The following is a 27,548-nucleotide window of genomic DNA, read 5'->3' as shown; positions in this document are numbered from 1 at the left end:
CGAAACCAGAAAATGAATATATTATGAAAGTCAAGAGATTGAAATTTTTTAATTTGTGAATGATAGATTCCTAAAATCGTCATTTCTACGGAGCCTGTGACGACAAAAGAGATGTGTGACGATAATAGACTATATTTGAATGGCGGGTCGGGGAACTTTCTTTGTCAGTGTAACGCTGGTTTCATTGGATCTGGCGGTCCTGGTCAATGTACAGTAGATTTGTCTTTCTGTTAGATGATTGATGATCGTAAGTCCTAAGTGAAAATTCACTGTATTTTATGCCTGAAAATTCATTTAACTCGTTAATAGTTTTCATGAATGTTGTGCATGTAACGTGTACAGAATACATCCACATTAAACATGATGTCCATGAATGGTTTAATTATAACAGCAGTTTATACACGTGCCTGTAACAAAAACTAGGTAATAGTTTGTGAAGTTGCAGGTCGAAATTGGAACACAATTAAATACTTATTCGATTTCTAAATATGCTTGTAGCGAGGAGGCCTTGGGTGTTCATAAGCCAAGTGGTTAACCGCTAACCGATGGTCTTTAAAGTACGTTAGCATTTACTTTAGTAGTCTATAACAGGAAAGTGCGTTAGTATCTCTCAGGCCTAGTCGGTTCTTTGTGAATTACTTTTGGAAAAAGCTTAAATCTCAGAACAATTCTTCTCATCGTTTCAGTAAGTGACAAATACTCTTTAAGAGTGTCTACGTTGGTCACCGATCCGAGAAGCGACTTCAAGCTCAGAGGGATTTATTGCGAATTCAAGTTTTAAAAATTTAAAACATCCTCTGAGTACTTTTATAGTAATCGTGACACGAGTCACTCCATGGTAAAAAAGAAATTCATTCCTCTAAAAGTGCCAGCATTCTGGACACTTTTTAAAAGGTGAATTGTCACTTTGGGAAAATAAAGAATACAGACAAGCCTAGTCAATGAAGAGATTGAACTCAATATCCCTCATATGGTTTCTGTCATTCTTAGGTCACGCGTTTACCTCCCTTGTACACCAGTGCAGCAGAATTGGGTGGTTGGGGATAGGAGATGTAGGGGAATGGTAATAATCAACAGGAAAGGTTCGGGAAAGTGACATTATGTGCATGTCTTCTTCTTACATTCGCTATGGTCTGCATTATGTTTCAGTTTCCGATCCATGTTCGGATGTTTTGTGTGGAAGTAATGAACAATGTGAAGTTGACGTAAACGACCAGCCAACTTGCGTCTGTATAACTGGATTTACTTCTGCTGCCACGTGCATGGGTATGTTAGTTTACAGGTCGTAATCTTTGCAGTATTTGCCAGGAATTGAGAAAACTTGAAAATAATTCTTGCAATTCAATAGAATCTTTATATGACCAATGTAAACTGTCACTTCAAAATCGTTATCTAACTTTGGCAAACATGTACAATGTTAAAGTTAGCCAAACTCGATAAAGAATTTATCCATGCAGTCGCCCGGAAAGCGTTGTGAAGTTCAACTTTAAAAGAAAAAAAAAATCATCTTTAACCAAATAACATAATAAATGCAAATTTAGACAAAAATGCAAACATCGATGAAATTGTGTCACATATTACTTCCGAACAATGATTGTACGTAGAAAACTGCTCCTGCGCATTGGTAGTGTTTTAAAAGTCATCCTCAACGCATTTGATTCACTTTGAAATTCACGCATCTTAATATCTATAAAATGTTTGGAGGGGTTCAACCCACAGTAAATAACTTTAAGTGTGATCAGCAAGATATTATTTAACATGCATCAATGTGGTAGAAACCCTATTACCTTTAAAGTCACTTTTAAATCACTGTTTTTATATTTAATATAGAAAACGTTTGTCTATCCGATTGTGGAGATAACGGACACTGTGTAATGGATACCGCTGGTGCGTTATCCTGTGAGTGTAATGATGGCTTCAGTGGAACACCTCCTAGTTGTGCATGTAAGAATATTCTATTTGTTTGTCAATATAAACGGAATTCTAGTCGCCTCACATTAAAGTTACATTAAAATGTTGATGTTATCAATAATTGTTTTAATCATTGCTTAATCGAAATCTACTTTCTCTGATTCCACCTTCCCAATCCCCTCTACAACCATATCGTAATTTGGATCTTCTGTTTCACAATTGGAACTGAAACAACATCTAGGTTTGGCCTTGGAAGCTGCCAAACAGTTGTTTTCCTGTTTGTCTTTGATGAGTGTCGGAAGGAATTTCAATCAAATGGATAGAAACAATTACATTGATATTCTTGATATAATTAATTACCGTACTATCGTTCTATAAAGAAGGAAACTTGATGTCTCAGAAAACGAAAAGTATTAACACATCAAAAGACTTTTGCAGATATTTTGTTCCAAATTCCACATTGCTTTGCTTATTTCCAGTGAATGATTGTTCACCCACCACGTGCAGCGCTGATGGATACTGTTTTATTGATCAGATTGGTGATAGTCTTTGTAAATGCAACGATGGATACAGTGGAAACGGTATCATATGCTCTGGTAAGCAGTGACGATGGGAGTGTGAGAAGGTGTTGAGGATGGTTATGAGAACGCACGGCATGTTGGGGAGTGTACATGGCATGTATTACCAATGAAGTCTTTGGTCTAATTAGGCTATCACATTATTGCTACTTTATTATTACTGTCTACTACTTATACATAAAGGCCACAATGACGACCGCAAAGTTCCGTTTTACTTAAAAAGAAACCTTCAACAGATAGAACAACGGTAAAGAGAGAGATTGTGATTGGGCAACTTAGAATCTTTCGAATGTCGAGTTTACTTCCCATTGGTTACTTCCAATTGCACCGATTACAGCTGCAGACACACTGAAGGTTTACTACTTTAGCGACTATTTAAGCCACGCTTTTCGCATACAATGGGGTAGTCGATCAAAGCAAGAGAAACCCCTCTCTCAAACATAAATAATTTATATAGACTCACATGAGGTTTTTTTACTCTGCCTCACGTCCTCCACGCCCACCGCCGACACTCGCTTGAAACGACGGCGTATGCAGTTATCTTTATTTTGAAACTAATGTTTGCACTATCGTTTGGGTTGGTTGATTGTTCATATTGATCATATGTCAATATGAACGAAAATGCCACGGTTTTGATATATGAGAGTTTCGGATGATAATTATTATAAAACGTCAATTCGACGATTGATATGTTTTATGGGTAAACAAATGCAGAGCGGGGTCTTTTGATTCTTCCTTAATTAAAATAGTACGTAAAGTAGACATGTACTTTGAATGTTTGTGGAAAGTTTACTCAGAAACAACGTTTCTACTTGTATCTCACCGATCTTTCAGCCAATCAGTGTTCACCACCTTGCGGTACGAATAAATATTGTCAATCAGATTTAACTTGTACGTGCAGAGACGGGTATAGTGACGGAACTGAGTGCGTATCCACAGGTATGGTGAACAGGTTTATGAAATATTTTATTCAACGGGAACATTAAAACTCAATAAACTATTCTCAGATGATATAAGTGTACCATATAACTCGACACACCTTTTCTGTATTGATGTCATAAAGATTTTCTGTTGTCTACGGGTTGGGCGGTCCTCGTCAATGCACAACATGTAAAGTACGAAACGCATATATTTCGCACTATAGATAACAGTTACATTTTACTCCTTTCAAAGAAAATGATATCTTTTTCATGAAGTACAATAAAAGACGTTTGTTCAAAGTGTTATGAGTATTATTCATTTCACAACAGAGGATTGTAACGACAACGCAGATCTATGTGACGATAATGCAGAATGTGTGAATGACGGATCAGGGAACTTTCTTTGTCAATGTAACAGTGGTTTCACTGGATCTGGCGGTCCTGGTCAATGTACAGCAGGTTGGTGAAGATTCAAAAGACAATTTTTTGTTACTCTCATTCGAAACCAGAAAATGAATATATTATGAAAGTCAAGAAGAATTCAATACACTATTCTCAGATGATATAAGTGTATCATATAACTCGATACTCCTTTGCCGTATTGATGTCATAAAGATTTGCTGTTGTCTACGGGTTGGGCGGTCCTCGTCAATGCACAACATGTAAAGTACGAAACGCATATTTCGCACTAGATATCAGTTATACATTTTACTCCTCTCAAAGAAAAGGATATCTTTTTCATGAAGTACAATAAAAGGAGTTTGTTCAAAGTGTTATGAGTTTTATTAATTTCACAACAGAGGATTGTAACGACAACGCAGATCTATGTGACGATAATGCAGAATGTGTGAATGACGGGTCAGGGAACTTTCTTTGTCAATGTAACAGTGGTTTCACTGGATCTGGCGGTCCTGGTCAATGTACAGCAGGTTGGTGAAGATTCAAAAGACAATTTATTGTTACTCTCATTCGAAACCAGAAAATGAATATATTATGAAAGTCAAGAGATTGAAATTTTTTAATTTGTGAATGATAGATTCCTAAAATCGTCATTTCTACGGAGCCTGTGACGACAAAAGAGATGTGTGACGATAATAGACTATATTTGAATGGCGGGTCGGGGAACTTTCTTTGTCAGTGTAACGCTGGTTTCATTGGATCTGGCGGTCCTGGTCAATGTACAGTAGATTTGTCTTTCTGTTAGATGATTGATGATCGTAAGTCCTAAGTGAAAATTCACTGTATTTTATGCCTGAAAATTCATTTAACTCGTTAATAGTTTTCATGAATGTTGTGCATGTAACGTGTACAGAATACATCCACATTAAACATGATGTCCATGAATGGTTTAATTATAACAGCAGTTTATACACGTGCCTGTAACAAAAACTAGGTAATAGTTTGTGAAGTTGCAGGTCGAAATTGGAACACAATTAAATACTTATTCGATTTCTAAATATGCTTGTAGCGAGGAGGCCTTGGGTGTTCATAAGCCAAGTGGTTAACCGCTAACCGATGGTCTTTAAAGTACGTTAGCATTTACTTTAGTAGTCTATAAAAGGAAAGTGCGTTAGCATCCCTCAGGCCTAGTCGGTTCTTTGTGAATTACTTTTGGAAAAAGCTTTAATCTCAGAACAAATCTTCTCATCGTTTCAGTAAGTGACAAATACTCTTTAAGAGTGTCTACGTTGGTCACCGATCCGAGAAGCGACTTCAAGCTCAGAGGGATTGATTGCGAATTCAAGTTTTAAAAATTTAGAACATCCTCTGAGTACTTTTAAAGCAATCGTGACACGAGTCACTCCATGGTAAAAAAGAAATTCATTCCTCTAAAAGTGCCAGCATTCTGGACACTTTTTAAAAGGTGAATTTTCACTTTGGGAAAATAAAGAATACAGACAAGCCTAGTCAATGAAGAGATTGAACTCAATATCCCTCATATGGTTTCTGTCATTCTTAGGTCACGCGTTTACCTCCCTTGTACACCAGTGCAGCAGAGTTGGGTGGTTGGGGATGGGAGGTGTAGGGGAATGATAATAATTAACAGGAAGGGTTCGGGAAAGTGACATTATGTGCATGTCTTCTTCTTACATTCGCTATGGTCTGCATTATGTTTCAGTTTCCGATCCATGTTCGGATGTTTTGTGTGGAACTAATGAACAATGTGAAGTTGACGTAAACGACCAGCCAACTTGCGTCTGTATAACTGGATTTACTTCTGCTGCCACGTGCATGGGTATGTTAGTTTACAGGTCGTAATCTTTGCAGTATTTGCCAGGAATTGAGAAAACTTAAAAATAATTCTTGCAATTCAATAGAATCTTTACATGGCCAATGTAAACTGTCACTACAGAATCATTAACTAACTTTGGCAAACATGTACAATGTTAAATTAGCCAAACTCAATAAAGAATTTATCCATGCAGTCGCCCGGAAAGCGTTGTGAAGTTCAACTTTAAAAGAAAAAAATATATAATCTTTAACCAAATAACATAATAAATGCAAATTTAGACAAAAATGCAAACATCGATGAAATTGTGTCACATATTACTTCCGAACAATGATTGTACGTAGAAAACTGCTCCTGCGCATTGGTAGTGTTTTAAAAGTCATCCTCAACGCATTTGATTCACTTTGAAATTCACGCATCTTAATATCTATAAAATGTTTGGAGGGGTTCAACCCACAGTAAATAACTTTAAGTGTGATCAGCAAGATATTATTTAACATGCATCAATGTGGTAGAAACCCTATTACCTTTAAAGTCACTTTTAAATCACTGTTTTTATATTTAATATAGAAAACGTTTGTCTATCCGATTGTGGAGATAACGGACACTGTGTAATGGATACCGCTGGTGCGTTATCCTGTGAGTGTAATGATGGCTTCAGTGGAACACCTCCTAGTTGTGCATGTAAGCATATTCTATTTATTTGTCAATATAAACGGAATTCTAGTCGCCTCACATTAAAATGTTGATGTTATCAATAATTGTTTTAATCATTGCTTAATCGAAATCTACTTTCTCTGATTCCACCTTCCCAATCCCCTCTACAACCATATCGTAATTTGGATCTTCTGTTTCACAATTGGAACTGAAACAACATCTAGGTTTGGCCTTGGAAGCTGCCAAACAGTTGTTTTCCTGTTTGTCTTTGATGAGTGTCGGAAGGAATTTCAATCAAATGGATAGAAACAATTACATTGATATTCTTGATATAATTAAATACCGTACTATCGTTCTAAAAAGAAGGAAACTTGATGTCTCAGAAAACGAAAAGTATTAACACATCAAAAGACCTTTGTAAATATTTTGTGCCAAATTCCACATTGCTTTGCTTATTTCCAGTGAATGATTGTTCACCCACCACGTGCAGCGCTGATGGATACTGTTTTATTGATCAGATTGGTGATAGTCTTTGTAAATGCAACGATGGATACAGTGGAAACGGTATCATATGCTCTGGTAAGCAGTGACGATGGAAGTGTGAGAGGGTGTTGAGGATTGTCATGAGAACGCACGGCACGTTGGGGAGTGTACATGGCATATATTACCAATGAAGTCTTTGGTCTAACTAGGTTGTCACATTATTGCTACTTTATTATTTCTGTCTAATACTTGTACATGAAGGCCGTAATGCCGACGGCAAAGTACCGTTTTACTTAAAAAGAAACCTTTGACAGGTAGAACAAAGGTAAAGAGAGAGATTGTGATTGAGCAACTTAGAATCATTCGAATGTCGCGTTCACTTGCCATTGGTTACTTCCAATTGCACCGATTACAGCTGCAGGCACCCTGCAGGTTTACTAGTTTAGTCACTATACGGAAGCCATGCTTTTCGCATTTTCATCATTCAAATAATTTGAGTTGAACACTGACACTGTAAATAGCAACATGAAATGCACACACATGGAATTTGTATTTTGAACTTTTAATATGATTGATAATGCTGCTCAAAGTCTATTGGCTAAAACGTTGTTATTACAGAAGATTATTCTGTTTAAAAGTTTGAGTATTAAACAATCGGTATTAGTGACCAGAACTAGAACGTTACCTAAATGTTTACTCAATTGTTATCAGAATTTATCAATATTAACTACATGTCTTGAGTTACAAATCAATATACTCATCCATGCTCAGTAAACACTGAAAATAAATGTGTGTAAAATCTTATAACGATTAGAAAATTGTAAAAGGCAACATCAGTTTTATAATTAAATACTCACAAGAGGTTTCTCACCCGTCTCACGTCCTCCAACCGCACCACCGACACTCGCTTGAAACGACAGCGTATACACTTATCTTTATTTTGAAACTTATGTTTGCACTATCGTCTGGGTTGGTTGATTGTACATGTTGCTCATATGTCAATTTGAACGAAAATGGCACGGTTTTGATATATGAAAATTTCGGAGATAATTATTATAAAACGTCAATTCGACGATTGATATGTTTTATAGGTAAACAAATGCAGAGCGGGGTCTTTTGATTCTTCATTAATTAAAATAGTACGTAAAGTAGACATGTACTTTGAATTTTTGTGGAAAGTGTACTCAGAAACGACGTTTCTACTTCTTTCTCACCGATCTTTCAGCCAATCAGTGTTCACCACCCTGCGGTACGAATGAATATTGTCAATCAGATTTAACTTGTACGTGCAGAGAGGGGTATAGTGCCGGAACTGAGTGCGTATCCACAGGTAAGATGCATAAACACACACACGCACACACCCACACACACACACACACACACACACATATATATATATATATATATATATAATTGAAATCGTCGTGATTTGAAAATCCAGAAAAGTGAAAAAACTTCCAGCCTCCACCGGATTTCGAACCCGTGCCTCCTGCTTTATATGCGGACACCCTAATCAGTGGGCTATGGACGCTGATTGTATGCCCAGACGTTCGAAACCGGTAAGGAAGGTCGTAATTCCACTGCAGGCGTTTTGACACCTGTATCGAACAATGCTAGTTCTGTTTTGGTGACATAATTGCCTTACTCTAGAGATCAAACATGATGCTAACAAACTCGAAATCATTTGTGATTCCTAAAGCCGGATTTCGAAAGAGATACTTCATGATATATATATATATATATATATATATATATATATATATATATATATATATATATATATATGTATGTACAGTATGTGCGTGTGCTCGGGTGGGTTGGTGCTTGTTGCGTGTGTGTGCGCGTGTGTGTCTGCACTTGTTTTGTATTCTGACGAGGACTTGAGCAAAACAATTTTAAGGTGCGTGCGTGTGTGTGTGCAATATCAACAATATCGTTTCATTCTATACCTTCAGCATTGGAGTAACTAGATGTAACTAGAATCACACAATTTCGAAATTTCGAAATTTACGTGACATTTATACCATGTTCAACTAATTGAACTAATTCAGTGTCGCGAGTCAATCACTTCACACCAGTGACAACTACTTGTTACAACTAATCTTTTGTGAGGTTACCAGAAAATAATATGAATTATCTCATGCAGGATCCAGCGCTTTCTCCAGTTGTTCCATGGATGAGTTTGTGTGCTCTGATGGTTCCTGTGTTCCAAACGACAGGATCTGTGATGGTGTTGATGATTGTGATACTGATGAAACCAACTCAAAATGCAATGGTACTTCAACTATTTTCAAAAGTTATTTGCACAATACATCCTTATTCTCTTCTTTTAATGGAAATATTATCGTGAATATTATCTTGCAGATAGTATTAAGCATGTGTTCACAATGTTACCACATAAGCAAGCTAAACCAATGAAATGAAATGTGTCGCAATACGACTTTTTGTAATTCTGTGCACATTTTCAGGTTCAAGAAGCACACGTGGTGCACTCTGTACAATCGTCTGTCCGGGTTTGGCGATTGGTACCTTCACCCGATAAGTACCAAAGGACAATAAATTGAAACTGTAGAATCATAACGTCTGTTACTTTATCTCGTCGACGTGGCATACTGGTGCATTTTCTAGATTAGCCAAGTGTAAAAACTATTTTTTCGTTCCTCAATAATTAGGTGCTTGTAATGCAGTAGCACCTCCCGTAAATGGCTTCCAGGTGTCTTCTGGCGATGGTTCGTGGAGAGCCCGCTATACTGAAGATTCCATCATCACTTTTGATTGCAATCAAGCGTATACCCTAACTGGAAATGCTGACCTGACCTGTTCGGATGGACAATTTGGTGATATTCCAACCTGTAACGGTACATTTTACTTACTTCTTTCCTCTATGTTTGATCAGGGCCGTCGATAGGCTTTCTAGGTCCCGGAGTAACAAAGAGTGGATGGACTTGGGCGTGTACGAAAATGTTTCATTCTTCGGCAGCTGGAATATCAGCCGAGCAATTCCAGTCATAGTAGATGTTTCTTGTGTAGTGTTGATATGGTAACACGTCTTGTTTGAGACTAGCCATTAAAGGTCCTATGGTGTCCCTATGGTAAAATATAATCTGCACCGGCTTATAAAGAGGCACACTTCTTAAAACAACAATAAATGGCATGTAAATCGGCAATTTTTCTTGCCGTCAATCGATTGAACATACAAGTTCATTATATTTCCCATGTGGTATAAGTTCATTAACTGACATATGTTCAATGTCTTCGTATTGTGCATACATGTTTATTTCATGTCAAGCATTAACGCAAAACCCAGAACCACAACTCATAGCATACATCATGCCTATACAGCAATCAGGCTGAAGCTGCATTTTCTATGGACTGCTGATGTTTATAACCAGCTATATAAGGTCACCTGTTATGATGAAAAAAGGTGTAATATTTATATTGTACTAAGCTCTTACAGACCAGTGTACTGATAAAAGTGACCATTTCAATACTCATAATTACATTTCAAGCTCACAATTGATCGTGTTTCTATTGTAAACAGTTTTGAAACCATCTGCATCCAAGTTAACATCAATGGGTAGAGTGGGCAACAGTTTTGTTAGAAGAAAAGGGTAGGCAGCAGGGAAGAGAACATTACGCAAACGAGAGTTTGTGTGAATATATTTCTGTATTCGAATATGTTCAAAGAAGTGGTAACCATGATATTGATATCGATATTAATGGCGATCAATACATAAACGAAATTTATACTTGTCTTCACGACACTAGCCTTATAACGCAATTGAAAAATCAACTTCTCCTCTCAAAATCTCGAACCCTTCCCATTCTCTGGCACATAAATATACTTACCATAGAATGTCGGTATACAGGGCTTGTCATGTTTTCATGGATCATGAAATTGGTCTGTACTTCATCACTCTCTCACTCTACCCATGCACGTTACTTTCCAACCACCCACTCACCCAATGCACTTTGCGTTCCAACCACCTACTCACCAACGGGAGAATATGTTTCGTTCAAACGTAAGATTGTTTAATTGGCATATATCGTAATGCTAAAGTGTGTTTAAATATTTGATTTTGCAACAATTCAGCGGACTGCGCATTACCAGATATCGACGCTAGTATCGTAACGTCGACTATAACTTCCAGTTTCGCGCATGGTTCAACCATAAGTCTTGCATGTGCACCTGGCTTTGATGGGGCTGACACAACCTTAACCTGTGATGATGGTATTTGGCAAGGAAGCTTTCCGAACTGCATACGTGAGTACGAAAATATCAGGGTGTCAAGAAGTTATGATATTGTGGTGTAAGGCAGTTATTTCACGAAATGTCAAATGTCCCTTTATAAGACAGGACGAATACACATCACTTCGTGCGGCTATTATTATTTTTTAAAGAAATATCATATTTTTTTTTCTACTTACAAGTTTAACAAGAAATATTAACAAATAAGCTTATATGGCATTTCGTGCTCTACGAATGTTTCTTCAATAACATCTGGCGTCATCACCCTCCCCCCTCCCGTCCCCACACAGTCATAAATGATATGATCGAGCATCGATTTTGCTATCTGTTATTTTCTTTCTTAATTCATAGAAATAATTTGTTCGTCTGAATGTCACAGTGACGCTTATTGCGAAAGAGACTCCCTCGGCGATACGATCTGTAAATGTAACGAAGGGTTCCTCGGTAATGGTGCGATTTGCATAGGTAATGAAAATTAGTATTTAATCATGCATTATTTATTTTGTTGTTGTTTTTGTTGTGTTTGTCGTTGTCATCAGAACCAACCCCTTCATTATTACAATTTGTTACTGATGCGCAGGTATACGGTCATTTTTTCCCAGCGAAGATCAGACGTATTTACCCATCCGGATACCTCTTCTCTCAAGCTCCAAGAGACGGAGTTTCCCTAATATCCAAACTTTTTTTCATCATTTTTGTTTGTTGTTTTCTTTACTTTTTTTTTAAAATTATTCACTCTACAGGCACTAATTATTCTTATTACTAATCAAAATTGACTAGCTTACTCCCAACTTTCATCTTCATGAAGTGCAAGTGTCAATCTGGTAACCCTGCAAGGCGAAACCATTTACCGCTGACAAGATTAACAGACGAAGATCATATCAACAAAAGTTAAGAAAGTACAATAAAACTTCATAAAGAATACCGAAAATGTGCTGTTACATTATCCTTACGCTGGTGGAAAATCAACTGCTCCTTTCACAAGCCCCCCCCCCCTCCCTCTTCCCATTTTCCTGGCACATATTTTCAAAGATTTATTGGTTTATTTTATCCTCACTTGCTATAGATGTTGACGAGTGCAATCTTGGAAGTGACAATTGTGTGGCACCACTCGTCTGTAAAAATCAACCGGGTTCCTACACGTGCGAAAGTAAGTTCACAAGACATGGTGGTGTTCATGCTGGTGGTGTTAATGGTGGTGATGATGATGATGTTGGTGGTGTTAATGGTGGTGATGCCGGCGGTATAAGTGGTAATGGTAGTTTTAGGGTAGTAGTGGTAGTAGTGGTGGTAGTAGTAGCAGTATTAGTAGTGGTGGTAGAGGCGAAGTGAAGAGGAGAAGTAAAACTGATATGATAGTATATTATACCTATTGGTGCTGGCAGTGGGTTGGAACTGTTAGATGTTGTGGTAGCAGTAGAGGTAGGGGTATGGTTTTACTGAAGGTAATAGTCGTAATTGAAGTAATAGTTTAATACGATTGATATCATCATAGCAGTATCAGCGAAGCATAAGAGCCTTACAGGTATGAAGCAACAGAAGCTGCAGTATTAGCAGTGGTGCTTATGGTAGGATGAAAGTTAATTCTATAACAGATAACTCTGACGTTTAGCTTAGATCATGTGTAGTTTATATTCTTTTCCAGTGATCTGTTCTGTTCACACGGTTAAACTATCGATGTAAGGGGACTGATGTTGATAGTAGACCAAGTAGTTTGGTATTAGTGCCCAAGGCTCTATCTTGGGTGATTTGTCTTTTTTTTTAAAACTTTCTTGTACACGTAACTAAAGATTGTGCAGGCTGTACCATGTTATAGCATGGAGGTAAAACCCTTCATGGTTATAGTAAGAAAGAATAGCAGTGCATACACCAATATAAGACGTTGCTGGTTAATCCATTATCATCAATAGGTATGATTCTCGGTGAAAAAAAAGACAAAAAAACTATATCGTTTCTGGTTACATACTTAAAACCAAAACAACATGTAACTGAGCCAGCGATTGACTATATTACATCCACACCTATGTTCAATTTCGATTCTAAACAACTAGTATTTCTCATTCTTCCTTCCTTTCAGATACAGGATTGGTGTCATTTTTTCTCCAACAAAACCCGTCTTCACCCGGTCCTACATATGCACCACGTTTATCTGAACGCATACTCTTACCGATTCCATTTTATGTATCAGTTTTGAAAAAGGAGGCTCTGTATGTAAGTCTGTAGTTCAGTAATTATATCCAACGATTGTGAAAACTACACTCTTCTTCAAATACTGTAACGCAGATATACGTACCTTTGTTACAATGGCACGTTAATTACATTCCCCCTCAATTGTTTAATTTAAGACTCGACGATTATATCATGATGGAACACAAATGTCATTCGGACTTACTTATCCAAAGTTTCTACTAGTGTAGTCAATGTCTTGGTTCATTTCTATACACTTCTAACTGATATTAAAAAAAAAAACTTGCAGTTATTGTTTTCGACTAAAAGCAGGGCAGTGCAAAAAAGGTTACCATTTGTCGAACGCTATATGCAGAATGGAGGCCATATGTAAAACAGACAGATAAATATTCGTTGTTCGTAAAAAACTCAAAAACAAACTGCATGGTTCGTGTATTAATACACGAACCAGTTTGTTTTTGAGTTTTTGTGCATGTTTGATGCATTAACGAAGTCCACTCGGAATAGATGACCCACATACAGCATCAAACAGTCTTAAAACATGCACAACATTACACACAAAGGGATTGACCAGAGGCCTGACATAAGGCCGTACAATCCGGCAGTTTAGTACGCTGTCCTCCATCCGGCTTGATATCATGCCGGACGTATTTATGTCCGGCATTTCTAATTAAACAAGGAATTTTGAGGTAAGACTATACACTCTACTTTTGATTTTGACGGAAACCTACAATTAGGTATTTCCAAAACACTGAACTTTACTGAACATTTAAACTTACTTAAATTGTGTATTATCTACATTATATGTGTATTGACATCGAGAATAGTGTGCGGCCACCCCTTTGAAATTTCCAACCTTAAAACTAATAGTAGGTTTACATCAATGGAATTTTCTGAAATCTGACGGTTATAACGGATGTACACCAATGAAGTACTATAATTGTCACGTGATATGCAAATATTAATGACTCTCTGATAATGTGACCAATTGGGATATGATGTTCCTTTAATTCGGAAGAAACGTCTTCGCGTGCAACGTTAATATTTCAATCTAGTTTAATGGATAATTACTCTGAAGTTTAATAGATTGGAATGAATTCTCATGAGTAGAAAGTTATAATGAAGAGGGGCAAAAAACCTCGAAATTCACAGGGCTTCCCTAAAATGTAGTTTGTTAAAGGCAGTAATAAACCATCTACGTAAAACATTGCATTCTTCTTGGTTGTAGATAACAGAAAATGGCGTCATCGTTTTCGTTGATAAAGAAACAGATCAAGTGAACGCTGAGGATTTCAGCTACCCGGCCGACCTGAGTAATGTTGAAGACAGTCTAGTGGCAGTAATGTGGGGACATCTTATTTCTGCGAATGTCAGACACCGTGTAAGCATGCAGGGGGTTCGAGAGTCCGGTCTGGCTCTGAGAACAATCATGCCCCCCTCCCCCTTGAAGCCTTCAACTTTCCTTTAGCTTGATATGAAACTTGGATGTAGCCTTCAAATCCGCCTCTCTCCATGGTCTGCGTGTCCTATATCATCTCATACATGCAACGTATATGAATTTTATTTTGTGCAGAGTGAGAGAGAGGGCTTATGCCACTACATTTAGTCGTTTTCAAGTACTTCAAGTTTTCATTTGGTTCCAATGTGTTGCCTCGAGAATACATAGGTAGATAACCATTTGTCAGAATCGAACTGGAAGCATTGATTTCTCACGAATGAACGATCATTCGTTGGTGAAAAATACTCGGTTGCATCTTAGTTAAAGCTTAAGTTGTAAGTTACAGTGTTTCTATAACACGTTTGAATATGACCATGTAAAGAACTGAGGGTCTTTAATTAAAGTGACTGGACTATATTTAATTAACTATTTTATATACCATAAGGTGTGTTCTCATGTGCAACATAGAACTTAATCGAAAAACAAAAGAGTTTTGTGTTCTCAAGTGACAACTATACACTGCTTTACAAATTTGTCCCAGTCAAGCACAACTTGGTGTTGAATGACCTTCAAGTGTGTCATTATGGTGATATGAAGTTAGAGGAACATATTGTGGTTGAGTTATTACAGTTTCTAAAACAATAGACAATAAATATTAACATTTATGCCTACACTGAGGAGCCGACATCGCCATTAATTTAACCTTAAAGGAGCATTCCATGGCTTAAGCATGTTTTTAACAGTTGGATATCTTGACAACCGGAATAACTATAGAAATATAACAATCACTCACTTTGTTTCTGTGATTAAACTTCTGCCTTACGTCATCCTGTAATGATAAAGAAAAACTATTTTCTCAATGTCAAGTAACCTTCATGAATAACCACGAGCAACGAATTGATTAATTTCCCATTTTTTTTCAGGTTTATGACAATCCAGACAGTCCAGAAGATGCATCTGTACTAGAAAGACTCGGTTCTTACGTAAGAGAGTGGGACAGAACTCAGTTTGCCTCCAGTGACCAATTTATACCGTCTTGGGCTTTAGCCATCAACTGGGAATCAGTTACACACAGGGATTATCCGCACTTGGTAATTAATCATTTAATTAATAATTTATCATCTGTTAAACTATTGTTTATCAGAACGTACGTTTCTCTATCATGAGACTGTACTGAACCCGTTGCTCGTATTTTAAAGAATGATAGTTCTCTGCCAGTTATGATGTGGAGTTCAAGATGTGGAGTTCAAGATGTTCCAGTTGTTGTTGTTAAATGGTAATTGTCTCTTCATAATACACAAGCAGCATGCTGGGTGTAGGCATTATACTCTGCAGGGATGCATTACTTACCGGATATGTTTCATGCAGTTTCAAGGATTGGTTATTTCGCTAGGACAAACGTCAATGACGTATCCAAAGTGTATAGTGATTTTACAGCAGTTGTGGTAATTGTATAATCATTATCGTTATCATTATTTTTTGGGGAATGGAGAGAGAGGGGCAGGGGGGGGGGGTAGGCGGGTTGCTATGACGTACTCCTCTTACATTTGCCTCTCGTCTAATGCCTGATAAGTTGACCAACAACGCCACTGAATTACATGTTGCCCTAGCAACTCTGAATAATACAGACGTCTGCACGAAAGTTATGATTCTTCACGTACATCGAAAGTTTTTAAGTAAATTTGTGCCAAATTCCACTTCTGTTATATAATTCTTAGGTTTGCATTACTAACCGTACTTAAACATACGTAACAAATTCATTTCCAATGGTTACAGGTCAATAGCATTCAGTCCATTTTGGTTACTGATGGAAACCACGCATATACTATTGTGACGTATCAGAAGGTTGTTTGGCCTGTCTCTGAGACACTTGTCATAGGTTTCAGCTCGGATACAGAGGCTGAAGTGATAGATCTTAGTACCTTTAATGATGTCATTTTTGAACAAAGTGGTGGCGCAGTTTACAATCTCCACGAATCAGAGGGAAACACAGGGACGCTAGGTACCTGGTTATTCAGATTGGATCAAAACAGTCCAATGAACAATGGATCCAAGCAAAGATGTTTACAACGATACGAGGAAAACCTTGCCGATGTGTTGATGACGGAAAATGTTATAAAATGCCCGAGGCATGTAACCAGCATGTTAAGTCTACAGTTTTACACATGTACGTATGAGCTGCCATTAGATGCTGACACTGACACCTATGGTAAGTACCTCCAAAGAGTGTTGGGGGGGGGGGGGTGCTGGCAACAGAAGTATGTGGGAGGGGCACACTCATATCGTATTAATACAGCTTGATCAGTGCATGATGGACTTACTAATTATATGTGCATTAGGGCATGACAGGCATAAACGATTGGGATCGCTCGGGGAGGAGAGGAGAGGGGAGAGGGGGAGGGGGGGGGGGTTCATTTTAGGTAGAGTATGATAAGGAACGACATCTGCTGGTAGTAGATATTATTTCAATTAAGGTATTTTTCTTATAACCTATCTTTAGAAATATGAGGAAATTATATCAAATTGCCAGAATCTTTATTATTTTGAAAAGAAATATCAATATGTAACCAGGCAGCCTAAGCCAAGAATTCTGAGTTGGTGGGACACCGACACTTTAGTGAAGGTCACAATACGCATGTCCAGTAACTTGTCACGTGACGTGACTTGCGACAGTGGCACAGTGGGCTACATGCGCCAAATATGTGGCTCATGTAACTTTTCATTTCTATTCCAAAACTGCAACATTTTTCTATAGACCGCAGGATAGTATATTAGTCTTGCAATGTGAAAGTGAATGATGTAGCAATACTGAGGGACATAATCCCATGTCAGGGGTTATTTAAAGTTCCCGTCGTTCCGCCCAATTTTGAACCTACGTGTGGGTCAAAGAAATTATCACCATGTATATTTTCAAATTGTGGCGCATCCTTGATGGTAAACGGTACACTTTACACTATGAGATAATATCTTGGACGGTGAGCAAAACCTATACAGGATGAGAATCTCAACCCCCACTACCGCCCCACTTCACTGTTAAATAACCTTCTGTGTATTGCTCTACGTTTCAGGATATCCTAAACCGAGTATGTGCCTCAGTCAGAAGCTACTGAACCACTATCCTATAGGCACCCCAGGGGCCTATTGCTCCTATGATGCCGACGGTTTTCTGGTTGATTCTATCAGTCAAAACAATGTTTGGGATAGCACTGTTATACAGAGAGTACATCCCACTAATAGACAATTTGAAACTCAAGATCACGTGACTGAGTGGTTTAGTAAGTTTTCTTTTATACCCATGTCCGTTACCAATTTCATGGTTGATCTTTATGAGGAGGTGTTTGGGACGGGGAGGCGAAGAGGGGGAAGGGGGTATTTTGAATTAAGTCAAAGATATCTGTAATATATTTCAAGATATCATTAATGCTTCTGGCATTAGATGTATATCTCTAATTAGTTTTAAATAGATTTTAGAATATGTTCGAAGGTATCTGTGATTATTCGGAGGTATCTCTAATTTACTCAAGATATCTTAACATGTATTGCAGAGTTCTATAATTACTTGAAAGTATCTGCAAATCTTTTCTTTAATTTGGGAATAAAATTCAAAACGGCTAACCATGGTTTCTGCGATTTCTTCTAACGCATTCGATCCGTATGTGTATCACATATTGTAAATTAATACGAATGAATTCAATCATTTTGAGCTTGTATTACTCCACACTACACACGTATTAAAGCTTAAAAAAGTAAGAAAGGAAGTAACTTTCTTATGATTATCTTTTGCCTGTTTCCCTTTTCTTGTATTAATAATATGATATATCGCTGCTGTGGCCGAGTGAATAAAGGCAGAGGCATTTGAAGCAATGAGACTTAGCAATCGGTAGGTTCGGGGTTCGATACCCTGCCGGAATGTTATAAGATGCAATCTACGGTTTCCCATCTGAAATGACCTTCTAAATTGAAAAGATTCCAAATTTTAGTTTAAATGTTAAATTGGAAGCCACCCGACGTGAAAGTTGTAATCCATAAGCCCTTGCGGGCTTCCCTACATTTGTGGTCGCTAAAGCGTCGTAAAAATAATTGCCTGCCTGATATGTAATATCCATCTTTTATTTAAATATCCACAGGAAGTGACGTAGATTTTAGGTACCAGTGCTGCATCGCCTCAAGGAGTGTTGATTTCTGCAGATTGTATCAGTCGCTTCGTCCGTCACCAGAAATTGTTGGTTCGGATGCAGAACAATCCTCGGCAGGTCTGGCTAAATTACTTGTTAATTTATTCATTTACTTCTGTTGGGGCAAGACGGGTGTGTGCGCACCGAATGTTTATCGCAATGGGACAGGTTTGGTATTTTCACCGAGCATTGTGGTTACTTATTGTTACGATAAACAGAACTAACAAATTTTTATAGAGAGGGTAACGCAAGGGCGTAGCTTGATCTGTGGGGGGGGGGGGGGGGGCATCATATTCATGATAGTCCCAGGTTGGAATTATCCAACGGCGACGAAGGCACCGCGGGAGGAGTGGGGTCCAGTGGATTTCCTTGGGGTCCCTGGTGGGACAAAGGACAACGCCCCGGCGTGGGGGACCAGGGAGCGAAGCCCCCTGAATCTCTGGGTTATGTACAAAAATGTGGGCATTGGAATAAAGCATATAACTATCTTCAAATGGCATTGGATGCGCACTTAACAGACCACAGACTAAACAGACCCCGTAGCTACGCCCCTGGGGTAACGGAGATGCACATAACACACATTGCTCAAGTGTATAGGCACGTGCAAATCCTCAAAAGTTTTCGAGAATATTTATACTCTGCTCTTACGTTGCACCAGTTTTAAGGTATAACTCCTGCCAATCCTTGTACATAATACATGCTGGAAAGTATTAACTACAAACGTTTAATAGCGAAGCTTCATTGGCATATGATGTTCCAGAATTTTTTGTCGAAAACCGTATATAATCAATGTGTAACGATCGATGTACTTATACGCGTTTCGACCCACAAGGGCAAACATTAAACTATATGAATCCCTTTAAACAATATTGTATATTGCATGCTGGGTACATATTGCATGCTGGGAACATACTGCATGCTGGGAACGTATTGCATGCTGGGAGAACAGTGAACTGACATGTCCTACCCACCATATGATAGCTAATGGCTTGGGCTATCATGAAACATGCAAATTTTGCCACCATGACCGTTTAGATATTGAGCTTGAAGATCCCAAAGTTTATTTCATTAGTTTATTTCATCCTAAACCATCCAAGCATAACAAAAAATGGTAATGACGCAGTAAATGCCAAAATAAATCAACACAGTTGGACACTTTAGGGCTGTTTTCCGACAATGCATGGTTAACCTCTCAGGCGGACGTGCATTAGTCAAATTTTGGTGCGATACCTACAGCACATTATAAATCAATTTAAGGCACATGTTTTTAAACAGATATTTATAGTATCTTTAAAGATTACTTGTCTGCAAACATAGAAAGTAAGGTACATTCCATCATTCCTTGGTTTGGTTTTTGTAAATTCTTTTGCATATTCCACTTTGCGATAAAGCAACACGTAGTGTCTCTGATTCTGACGTCACACGATTTGTCAACTTTAAATCAACCACTTATCCCACACTTTGCACTTCATGAACAGTCTTCTCCTTTTTTGTTCGTGTTTTTCTTTTCTTTTGTTTTTTCTTTAAAAAAAAAACGGTAACGTCAGATGATGACTCTAAATTACCAAAAACTTTTTCGATTAAACTATCGGACTTCATTTCTACTGTATCGAAATATGACGTCACATTACGAGAACGTGTTGGATACTTTAAATCAACCACCGTTACCATTTACACTCTAAACGAACTTTTCTTCGCTTCTTTTACTTTCGTTAGAGAAGTAATATCGAATGCTGATTCTTGATAAGAAATTTTCGATCCAACTATTTTATTACTTTTCATTTCTACCGTATGACAGGTTTCTATGGCGCTGGTCATTTTGTGACATTTGATGGCCTGGAATACAACTTTAATGCAATAGGGGAGTTCACTGTATTACGCATTGAAGAAGCTGGACTAGAGATTCAGGCGAGATTAATTCCACGTGGAAATAAATCAGAAACATTACAAGCTTCCGTAATATCAGCGATTACCATCCAAATGGACGCAGATGAGGTAAAACATCTTAACAAAATTTGTCTGTAAATTTTGAAATCATTCAGTAATATACTTTCGAATATATTATACAGCTTTTTACTAAACGTTCAGTCAGCTTTTCACAGCAATTAACAGAAGCGGCCAACTTGGACGGAGTGCAAGATATTCTTAATGCATATTAACCCTGCATTACAAATCAGTTTATTTTTTTTAAATTAACATAATGAAACATTTTGTTAGTAAGTAGCTTATGTTATTCAAACAAGTTTTTGGTGTGATTGCTTTACCCATCCAGCTTCAAATCACAGTCAGAGGTGAAAGTAATAATTTCACTGTGGACATCAACGGAGCCAAAATGCCTATCAACCACTTAGCAGATGGTATGTACATATTTATATATGTATGAGTCAATACACTATGTCAGATCTGCAGGTTAGATTTTAGAGTACCCAAACCATCCCGTTATAACCATCTCACGTAAACCTTCAGGACACATCCCTATCTTAAGTATTCCAGTGTAGATTACGATCCGAATGATTTACAATGATTAACAACAAGCCTTAACAGAAGCATGAAAGTCCTCACAAAATGGTCACCACCACCCCCTCACCCTACTATTCCCCTCCATCCCTCATTCATGCAAAATTAGAAACAGAGACAACTCATTCTGTTTTCTTAAAAGTAAACTGTTTTCACTAAATGGCAAGTACTTGCTAAACGGCCGCCCATGGCAGTATATTCATTTTGTACATTGTACTTTTGGGTGTGTCATTTGATTAGATTTACACCATCTATGCCCCTCATTTGATTAGATTTACACCATCTATGCCCCTCACCCCCTCCCCACCATCCCCTTCCAACCCTCCACACTCGCCCCTCCTGTTTCAAGACAGTTATAGTATTGAATGCCATTTTACACCCTTCCTTTTTCATTTTCTTTCCTTAGTAGTCTACCGAATTTCTGAGAGATTCTCTGTTTCATGGGGACCAAATCCATCGGACAAGTCTTCCAATGTATTCGATGTTGTGTTGCTACCAGTGGTCCCAGTTAATCAAACCATGGACACTTTCATCCGAATAGGAGTTGTATCTGGGTCAATGACCTACTTAATGACAATGAGCGAGAAGGCTGCAGAGAGAAGCAGCACAGAAGGATTACTTGGTGAGCAATTTTCGTCTATCAATTTCGACGATCGAGAGTATTGCTTTGTTCTCTCCTTTAAAAGTAAAATAAATCAAAAGCCAACTCTAAATTTTATCAATTGTCATTCATAGTATATAGTCCAATTTTATAATCTTCGCACAGAATGAGACGCAGCCTTCGTTAATCTTAATTTATTTGTCTGTAACAGTGTAGTCTATAAGCGAAAAATAGATTCTTGTTTGATATACTGTAACAGTTGTCCTTAAAGGCATTGAAGACTCGCCTCAAACCGCGTGCCGCGCTCTGAAAAAGTTAACTTTCCGTTGCTTGCAAGTGAAGTTTTCTTCTTGTCGCTACAAAATGCAGACAGTGATACCTTGTTATCTTTTATCTAGACCTGAGATATCCACTCTGCTATGTACACTGCGTTGTGGGTATTGACCGTAGCTGTATGTATTGACTGTACACTAGTGTCTAATTACTGACGGTAGCAAGCTGTGTGTGTATTTTCTGGGATCGATGGTGGTGTCTAACACGCCTGTTACACCCCATTCGAAACTAGGTCAGATTACCGGCATGAGACGATTCTTTGTGCGCGAGTCTTCACACCCTTTAACTCCTCACTTATTTGTCTCCTATACCATATGCATTTCGATCTACGCGTTGCCTAAGAACTGGTAACATTCTTTCACTGCGCCCCACCCCAAACGACCCTCTCTCTAAGGTCATTACCCCCCCCCCCCCTTCTGAATCTACCATTCGGAAGCTTACATGCACGTGTTTTCTAACAGGAATCTTTTACCTTCCTTTCCATGAGGTTTGAATGAAACCCTCACTCAAAGCAATATTTTAAATTATTACTCTTGGGGTGTGTAACATTGTTACACTTAAAATTACTGAATTAGTATTCTCAATATTCGTCCAATAATGTTACTACCATTATTATTAATCGTAAACATTCTCAGTCCAACAATACTAATGGCCAAAATATTGACCAAACGAAGTCCAGAATGTCAAATATCAGTGGAGTATGGCAGCTCTTAAAATATTGCGGGCCAAAACAATTGGAAGGAATTGGGACTGAATTTTCCCCTAGAAGACTTTTTGCTACAGTGTCCAAGAAGAGACATTTGAAATTAATTTCAACGTTTTATCTCCAAATTGCGACTTTGTTTTTTTGTGTGCAAATTTCGAAAGACTGTTGATATTTTGACGGAGAATGCAGTAAATGAAACTTTATTTTGATTTCGTTGGTTGGTACTGCTATTAAGATATAGCTAAAATACCACACAATGATGTGGATATACATCTCTAGTTAGAAAATGAGGGTGTAGAAATATGCTTCTATCCTGCCATTTTACCCCCCCCCCCCACCCCCAGCTGTCCCTCTGTTACTACGCCTATGATTGTGTAGAACTGAAAATCATCATCATTTGAAAGATTTTGACAAAAGAACGGTACTGCATGTGTTATTAGTTTGGTCCTCTTTCCTTTGTTTTAGTTTCGTTTTTATTTCATCGACAGGCGTGTTCAATAATGATGTGTCTGATGATTTGCGCTTTCCGGATGGACAGCAAATTGTGTTTGATGAAACAAGTTCAATAACTGACGAGTTGGCTTCCCAATTTGGTTCAACCTGTAAGATATATATATATATCGAAATCAAATTCCTTTTTTTTTACAATTATATCAGCAATTTCTTATCATTTTGTAATTTAATTTTTTATATTTACACATAGGAATAAGTTATAATCCTACCCTCATTTTGACCAGAGTGTAGAATTACTTCAATCCTTTATTACCTGTCTCTATGCTACATACGCACTCAAATCAACCTATAGCCAAATGTTAGCGTAACATTTTACTGAGTATACTGCGCCCAACTGACATACTTCAGGGTCAATGCCCACTTCCTCTACCATTTACAACCAAGTAACTTAAATTAAAGATGCGCATTTGTTAACTCAGTTCGGTGAATAACTATGATTACGTTTACTAGTGCACTAGATATAGAATACTAAACTATACCTATTTATAGGTATACTTATCATAAATTAGAACAGATTCCGCACGGAATTACTACAATAATCTGAAATCGTAATTTTTATCAACTCCATAGTGAGTCATGATTTACGTCCATTCATATATCATGTCAGAATGGATCAATTTGACGCATCTTAAGAGTAGATTAGTTAACATTGGCAGTGGTAATATGGACATCAATTTCGGCTCATTTTAATGACAAAGCAGAGAAAGGGAGGGCTTGATTTAGCGGTTACTATTGCAGCCCTATCACCTCTAGGAGTTTGGTTCAAACACCCACTATATTCAGGAAACAGATTCTCTTGACCGCAAATACTTGCTAAATGTGTAGTATTGTTGAGCAGAGTCGTTTGTGGATTTGGTATTTCTGGTTTGCCAATTAGAAAGTGGTTCCGGGTTCTGTTCTATCGATGTTTTGAAACAACGTTCCTCACCAGCAGGAGGATAATAATAATAATAATAATAATAATAATAATAATAATAATAATAATAATAATAATAATAATAATAATAATAATAATAATAATAATATTAATAATATTAATAATAATAATAATAATAATAATAATAATCATAATAATCATAATAAATAGTCTTATATAGCGTAGACTCCAACAAAAGTTGTTCAATGCGCTTTACGGGTGCTGAATGTGCAAAAAGTAAATAGAGTTGAGAGAAAAGAAAAAAAAATGAATATGGTTGCTTCACTTACTTTCTTCACTAGTACTAGGGAAAATGATCGATGGTGAGTTAAGGTCTGGTCCGTCAGATGGGCACATTAATTTACCGGGTCCCTGAAACAGGAATGGGGTGCGATAATTGCACACTTGTCTCGGTATTGTCTTAACACTCATTAAAAAGAGGCTTCATATGATAAATCAATGGATTATGATCCACGGTCAAGATATCATGAGCAGGCTTTCAAATGAGCTTCTGATGCCCGATTAACTTTTAGGAAAAGCTTAAATAGACAATGTTATAATTCAAATTTAACCAACTAATGTTATTTTTTTATTGCTATTCGACAGGGAGAACAACTCCCGGTAATTCGATCTTTAGGTATGAAGTCGATCAGAATTGGTTCACTTTTAACGATGACAACTATGTACCAACTTTTTACGAGAATTTGCCAGTTCCTGCAAACCCTGCTGAAGTCGACTTCTGTTACGAGACTCCAGAGTGCATCTATGACTTTATGGTCTTGGGTGACGAGGGTATTGCAGAGTCTAGCAGAAATATTCACTTCATCTTCAAAAACGAAAGGAGATCTACTAGTGAGTACTTAAAATAATGTCTTCTATACTTGTATACAGCTCGTGATCATTATTAACTCATCCCTTCTAAACTCTTTAGAAATACTTTAGCTGTATTGGCAGGCCTAGGCCTGATTAGAAGGGATCGGGGTGGGGGGGGTGGGGGGGTGGGTGGAGGATACCCTCAAGGCATGGGGTCTGTGAGGTCCCCGGCAATATGTGGAAGGGCCCGGAAAGAGATATAAAATGTAGTATTCTCAATTACGTTTGATACCCTTTAAGGAAAATTGTCCGGGGGACAATACCTGACTCTCGACGCCGCGACCTCGTTATAATATATTTTTGTTTATCTTTCCATTTTGATTTCCCTTCTTGATATACCAACTCTTCGGTTTCGTGTCTAACTTGTCTATTACATCTAACAGGCCGCCCTAATGCCTACTAAGATATATGTTACTATTGTGTTTCTATTCCATCTCGACAGCTAACCGACTTCCTTATTTTGTAAACATCACTGAAGTCAACCAGGATTCCAGTCGTCCTGGTTTAGATGAGGAAGAACGTTTACTTGTCAAAGTCGGTCAATCATACAGTTATCGAATAACCGCAGATGATGACGATTACGATGATGTCATATCAATAAAGCTTATCCAAGCTCCTCCTGGGATGACCATTGATGAAAGTAAGACCTCTATCCACCTATATCCATCCACTTATCCATCCTCTTATCCATCCATCCGTTTATCTATATGCCATCACAATCGGCGTTCACTCTACCTCTGGCGCGATCGCACATGCGCCATTATGGTTTAGTTTGAATTTTCTTGCACGGACCTTTAAACATCAGCTGAACATTCATAATTTAATACTCACAGCCTAATGAATCCCCAAATAAATGAATGTTCATAATTCATATTATTATTATTATAACTTTCTTACCAGGACGTTGTTAAAGACTCGTTACAAATATACTTCTTGTAAATATTGGATAGTTAGTTGTAATTTACAGATCCATGGCACGAGGAGAGACATCAAATGGAAGAACTTATGATGTCTACATCCATCCATACATTCACCCGTCAGTCCGTCAGTCTATCCGTCCATCCATCCATCTATTGCTAAACAAAGAAAAATGTATATATATATATATGTGAGAAGAATGAGAATTCGAAACAAGTGTACTCTTCTATGTTGAGACGAGATGTCAGATATTATTTTGAAGCACTTTAAAAGAGTTTTTGGTATAAAAGTTACTTGTGATTATTTATCCATCAGATAACTTGTTGACTTGGTTGCCATCACATGCTACATCCTCTGGGGTAACATTAAGAATTTCTGATGGATTGGAAGCCATATACCATACACTTCCTGTCCGGTTATGTAACTGTAACAATGGCGGAGAATGTTTCTATGAAAGGATTTGGGAAGAGGACGTCGGAATGCGTGACACTTTCGCAGTAAGTTAATAGGCCTATATATCTACATATAATACAAACTTTTTGTACCACTAGGCTAGTTACCTGTACAATGATATGTTATACTGCACTAGACAAATCACTTTCATGATCACATGGTCACAGTCCTTACGAAAGGAGCGAGAAGTTGGGAGTGCGTATCGTTTGTCAACAAACCGTATGATAAGTTGAGCCTGTGATATAATTTTAACTCGGAGTGCTGAATATGTAAGTTTAGCATAACTTCAACGATCTGCATTCGTTACTTCCATTTTCTTTGGCAGCTTAATAAGAAAAATTCAACTTTTGTTTATTATTATTGTAACAGCAATGTACACTGGGCTTTTCTGTTTTGGCAGAAACTGTATACGTTCATTGAATTACCCATGAAATACATAAATGTAGGTGTGTGATTGTATGTATGTAAATATATATATATATATATATTGTAAACAAGCTCCTCAAGTGGGTACAAGCTATGGTTTATCGAACTACCCCCAATTAAAGCTTAAACGAATGGTGTAAGATAACTTTCTATTACTGTTGCGTACAGCGTGTATACTGTCTTTGCAATGATGGTTTCATTGCTAAAACCTGTGATGAAGACGATAATCGATGTGCCCTGAATCCCTGTTACCCGGGAGTTACCTGTATAGACCCTGGAAGACCTACCCCTGTCAGATGTAGTGCATGTCCCCCTGGTATGGAAGGAGATGGGTCTACATGCAAAGGTATTGTTAACCTTTTCTCTCCCGTCTGGAATATGCCATAACTCTGTAAATTTGTATATTTCCAATCAAGTTTGTCAACTAAAGTATTATTATCCTTAAAAAAAAAACCAAATGTGAT

The 27,548-nt window shown here is 37.7% G+C and overlaps 1 protein-coding gene across 7 annotated transcripts in view; it reads left to right on the top strand.

The window, feature by feature from the left end:
• LOC139966319 (uncharacterized) overlaps nt 1–27,548 on the top strand; it is an 89,663-nt gene that overhangs the window by 35,159 nt on the left and 26,956 nt on the right. For 4 of the 7 annotated variants that reach the window (XM_071969195.1, XM_071969193.1, XM_071969191.1 and 1 more), the window contains 29 exons: nt 1,150–1,266; nt 1,831–1,944; nt 2,391–2,507; nt 3,324–3,428; nt 3,740–3,868; nt 4,210–4,338; nt 5,529–5,645; nt 6,210–6,323; nt 6,759–6,875; nt 8,005–8,109; nt 8,926–9,054; nt 9,452–9,637; nt 10,873–11,043; nt 11,380–11,493; nt 12,095–12,178; nt 13,106–13,239; nt 14,444–14,596; nt 15,577–15,744; nt 16,430–16,862; nt 17,722–17,928; nt 18,781–18,906; nt 20,627–20,823; nt 21,101–21,185; nt 21,752–21,967; nt 23,474–23,587; nt 25,021–25,266; nt 25,730–25,927; nt 26,521–26,702; nt 27,253–27,430. In XM_071969195.1, coding sequence (XP_071825296.1) covers nt 1,150–1,266; nt 1,831–1,944; nt 2,391–2,507; nt 3,324–3,428; nt 3,740–3,868; nt 4,210–4,338; nt 5,529–5,645; nt 6,210–6,323; nt 6,759–6,875; nt 8,005–8,109; nt 8,926–9,054; nt 9,452–9,637; nt 10,873–11,043; nt 11,380–11,493; nt 12,095–12,178; nt 13,106–13,239; nt 14,444–14,596; nt 15,577–15,744; nt 16,430–16,862; nt 17,722–17,928; nt 18,781–18,906; nt 20,627–20,823; nt 21,101–21,185; nt 21,752–21,967; nt 23,474–23,587; nt 25,021–25,266; nt 25,730–25,927; nt 26,521–26,702; nt 27,253–27,430 — 4,485 coding nt within the window. The remainder of the gene's footprint in view (nt 1–1,149; nt 1,267–1,830; nt 1,945–2,390; nt 2,508–3,323; nt 3,429–3,739; nt 3,869–4,209; nt 4,339–5,528; nt 5,646–6,209; nt 6,324–6,758; nt 6,876–8,004; nt 8,110–8,925; nt 9,055–9,451; nt 9,638–10,872; nt 11,044–11,379; nt 11,494–12,094; nt 12,179–13,105; nt 13,240–14,443; nt 14,597–15,576; nt 15,745–16,429; nt 16,863–17,721; nt 17,929–18,780; nt 18,907–20,626; nt 20,824–21,100; nt 21,186–21,751; nt 21,968–23,473; nt 23,588–25,020; nt 25,267–25,729; nt 25,928–26,520; nt 26,703–27,252; nt 27,431–27,548) is intronic. The other 3 variants (XM_071969189.1, XM_071969192.1, XM_071969194.1) reach the window with 3 other exon arrangements.

The sequence above is a fragment of the Apostichopus japonicus genome, chromosome 4 (genome assembly GCF_037975245.1).
Source record: "Apostichopus japonicus isolate 1M-3 chromosome 4, ASM3797524v1, whole genome shotgun sequence".
Lineage (NCBI taxonomy): Eukaryota > Metazoa > Echinodermata > Holothuroidea > Aspidochirotida > Stichopodidae > Apostichopus > Apostichopus japonicus.
The sequence above is the reverse complement of the archived record's forward strand: the minus strand, read 5'-3'. Positions and strand labels throughout refer to the sequence as shown.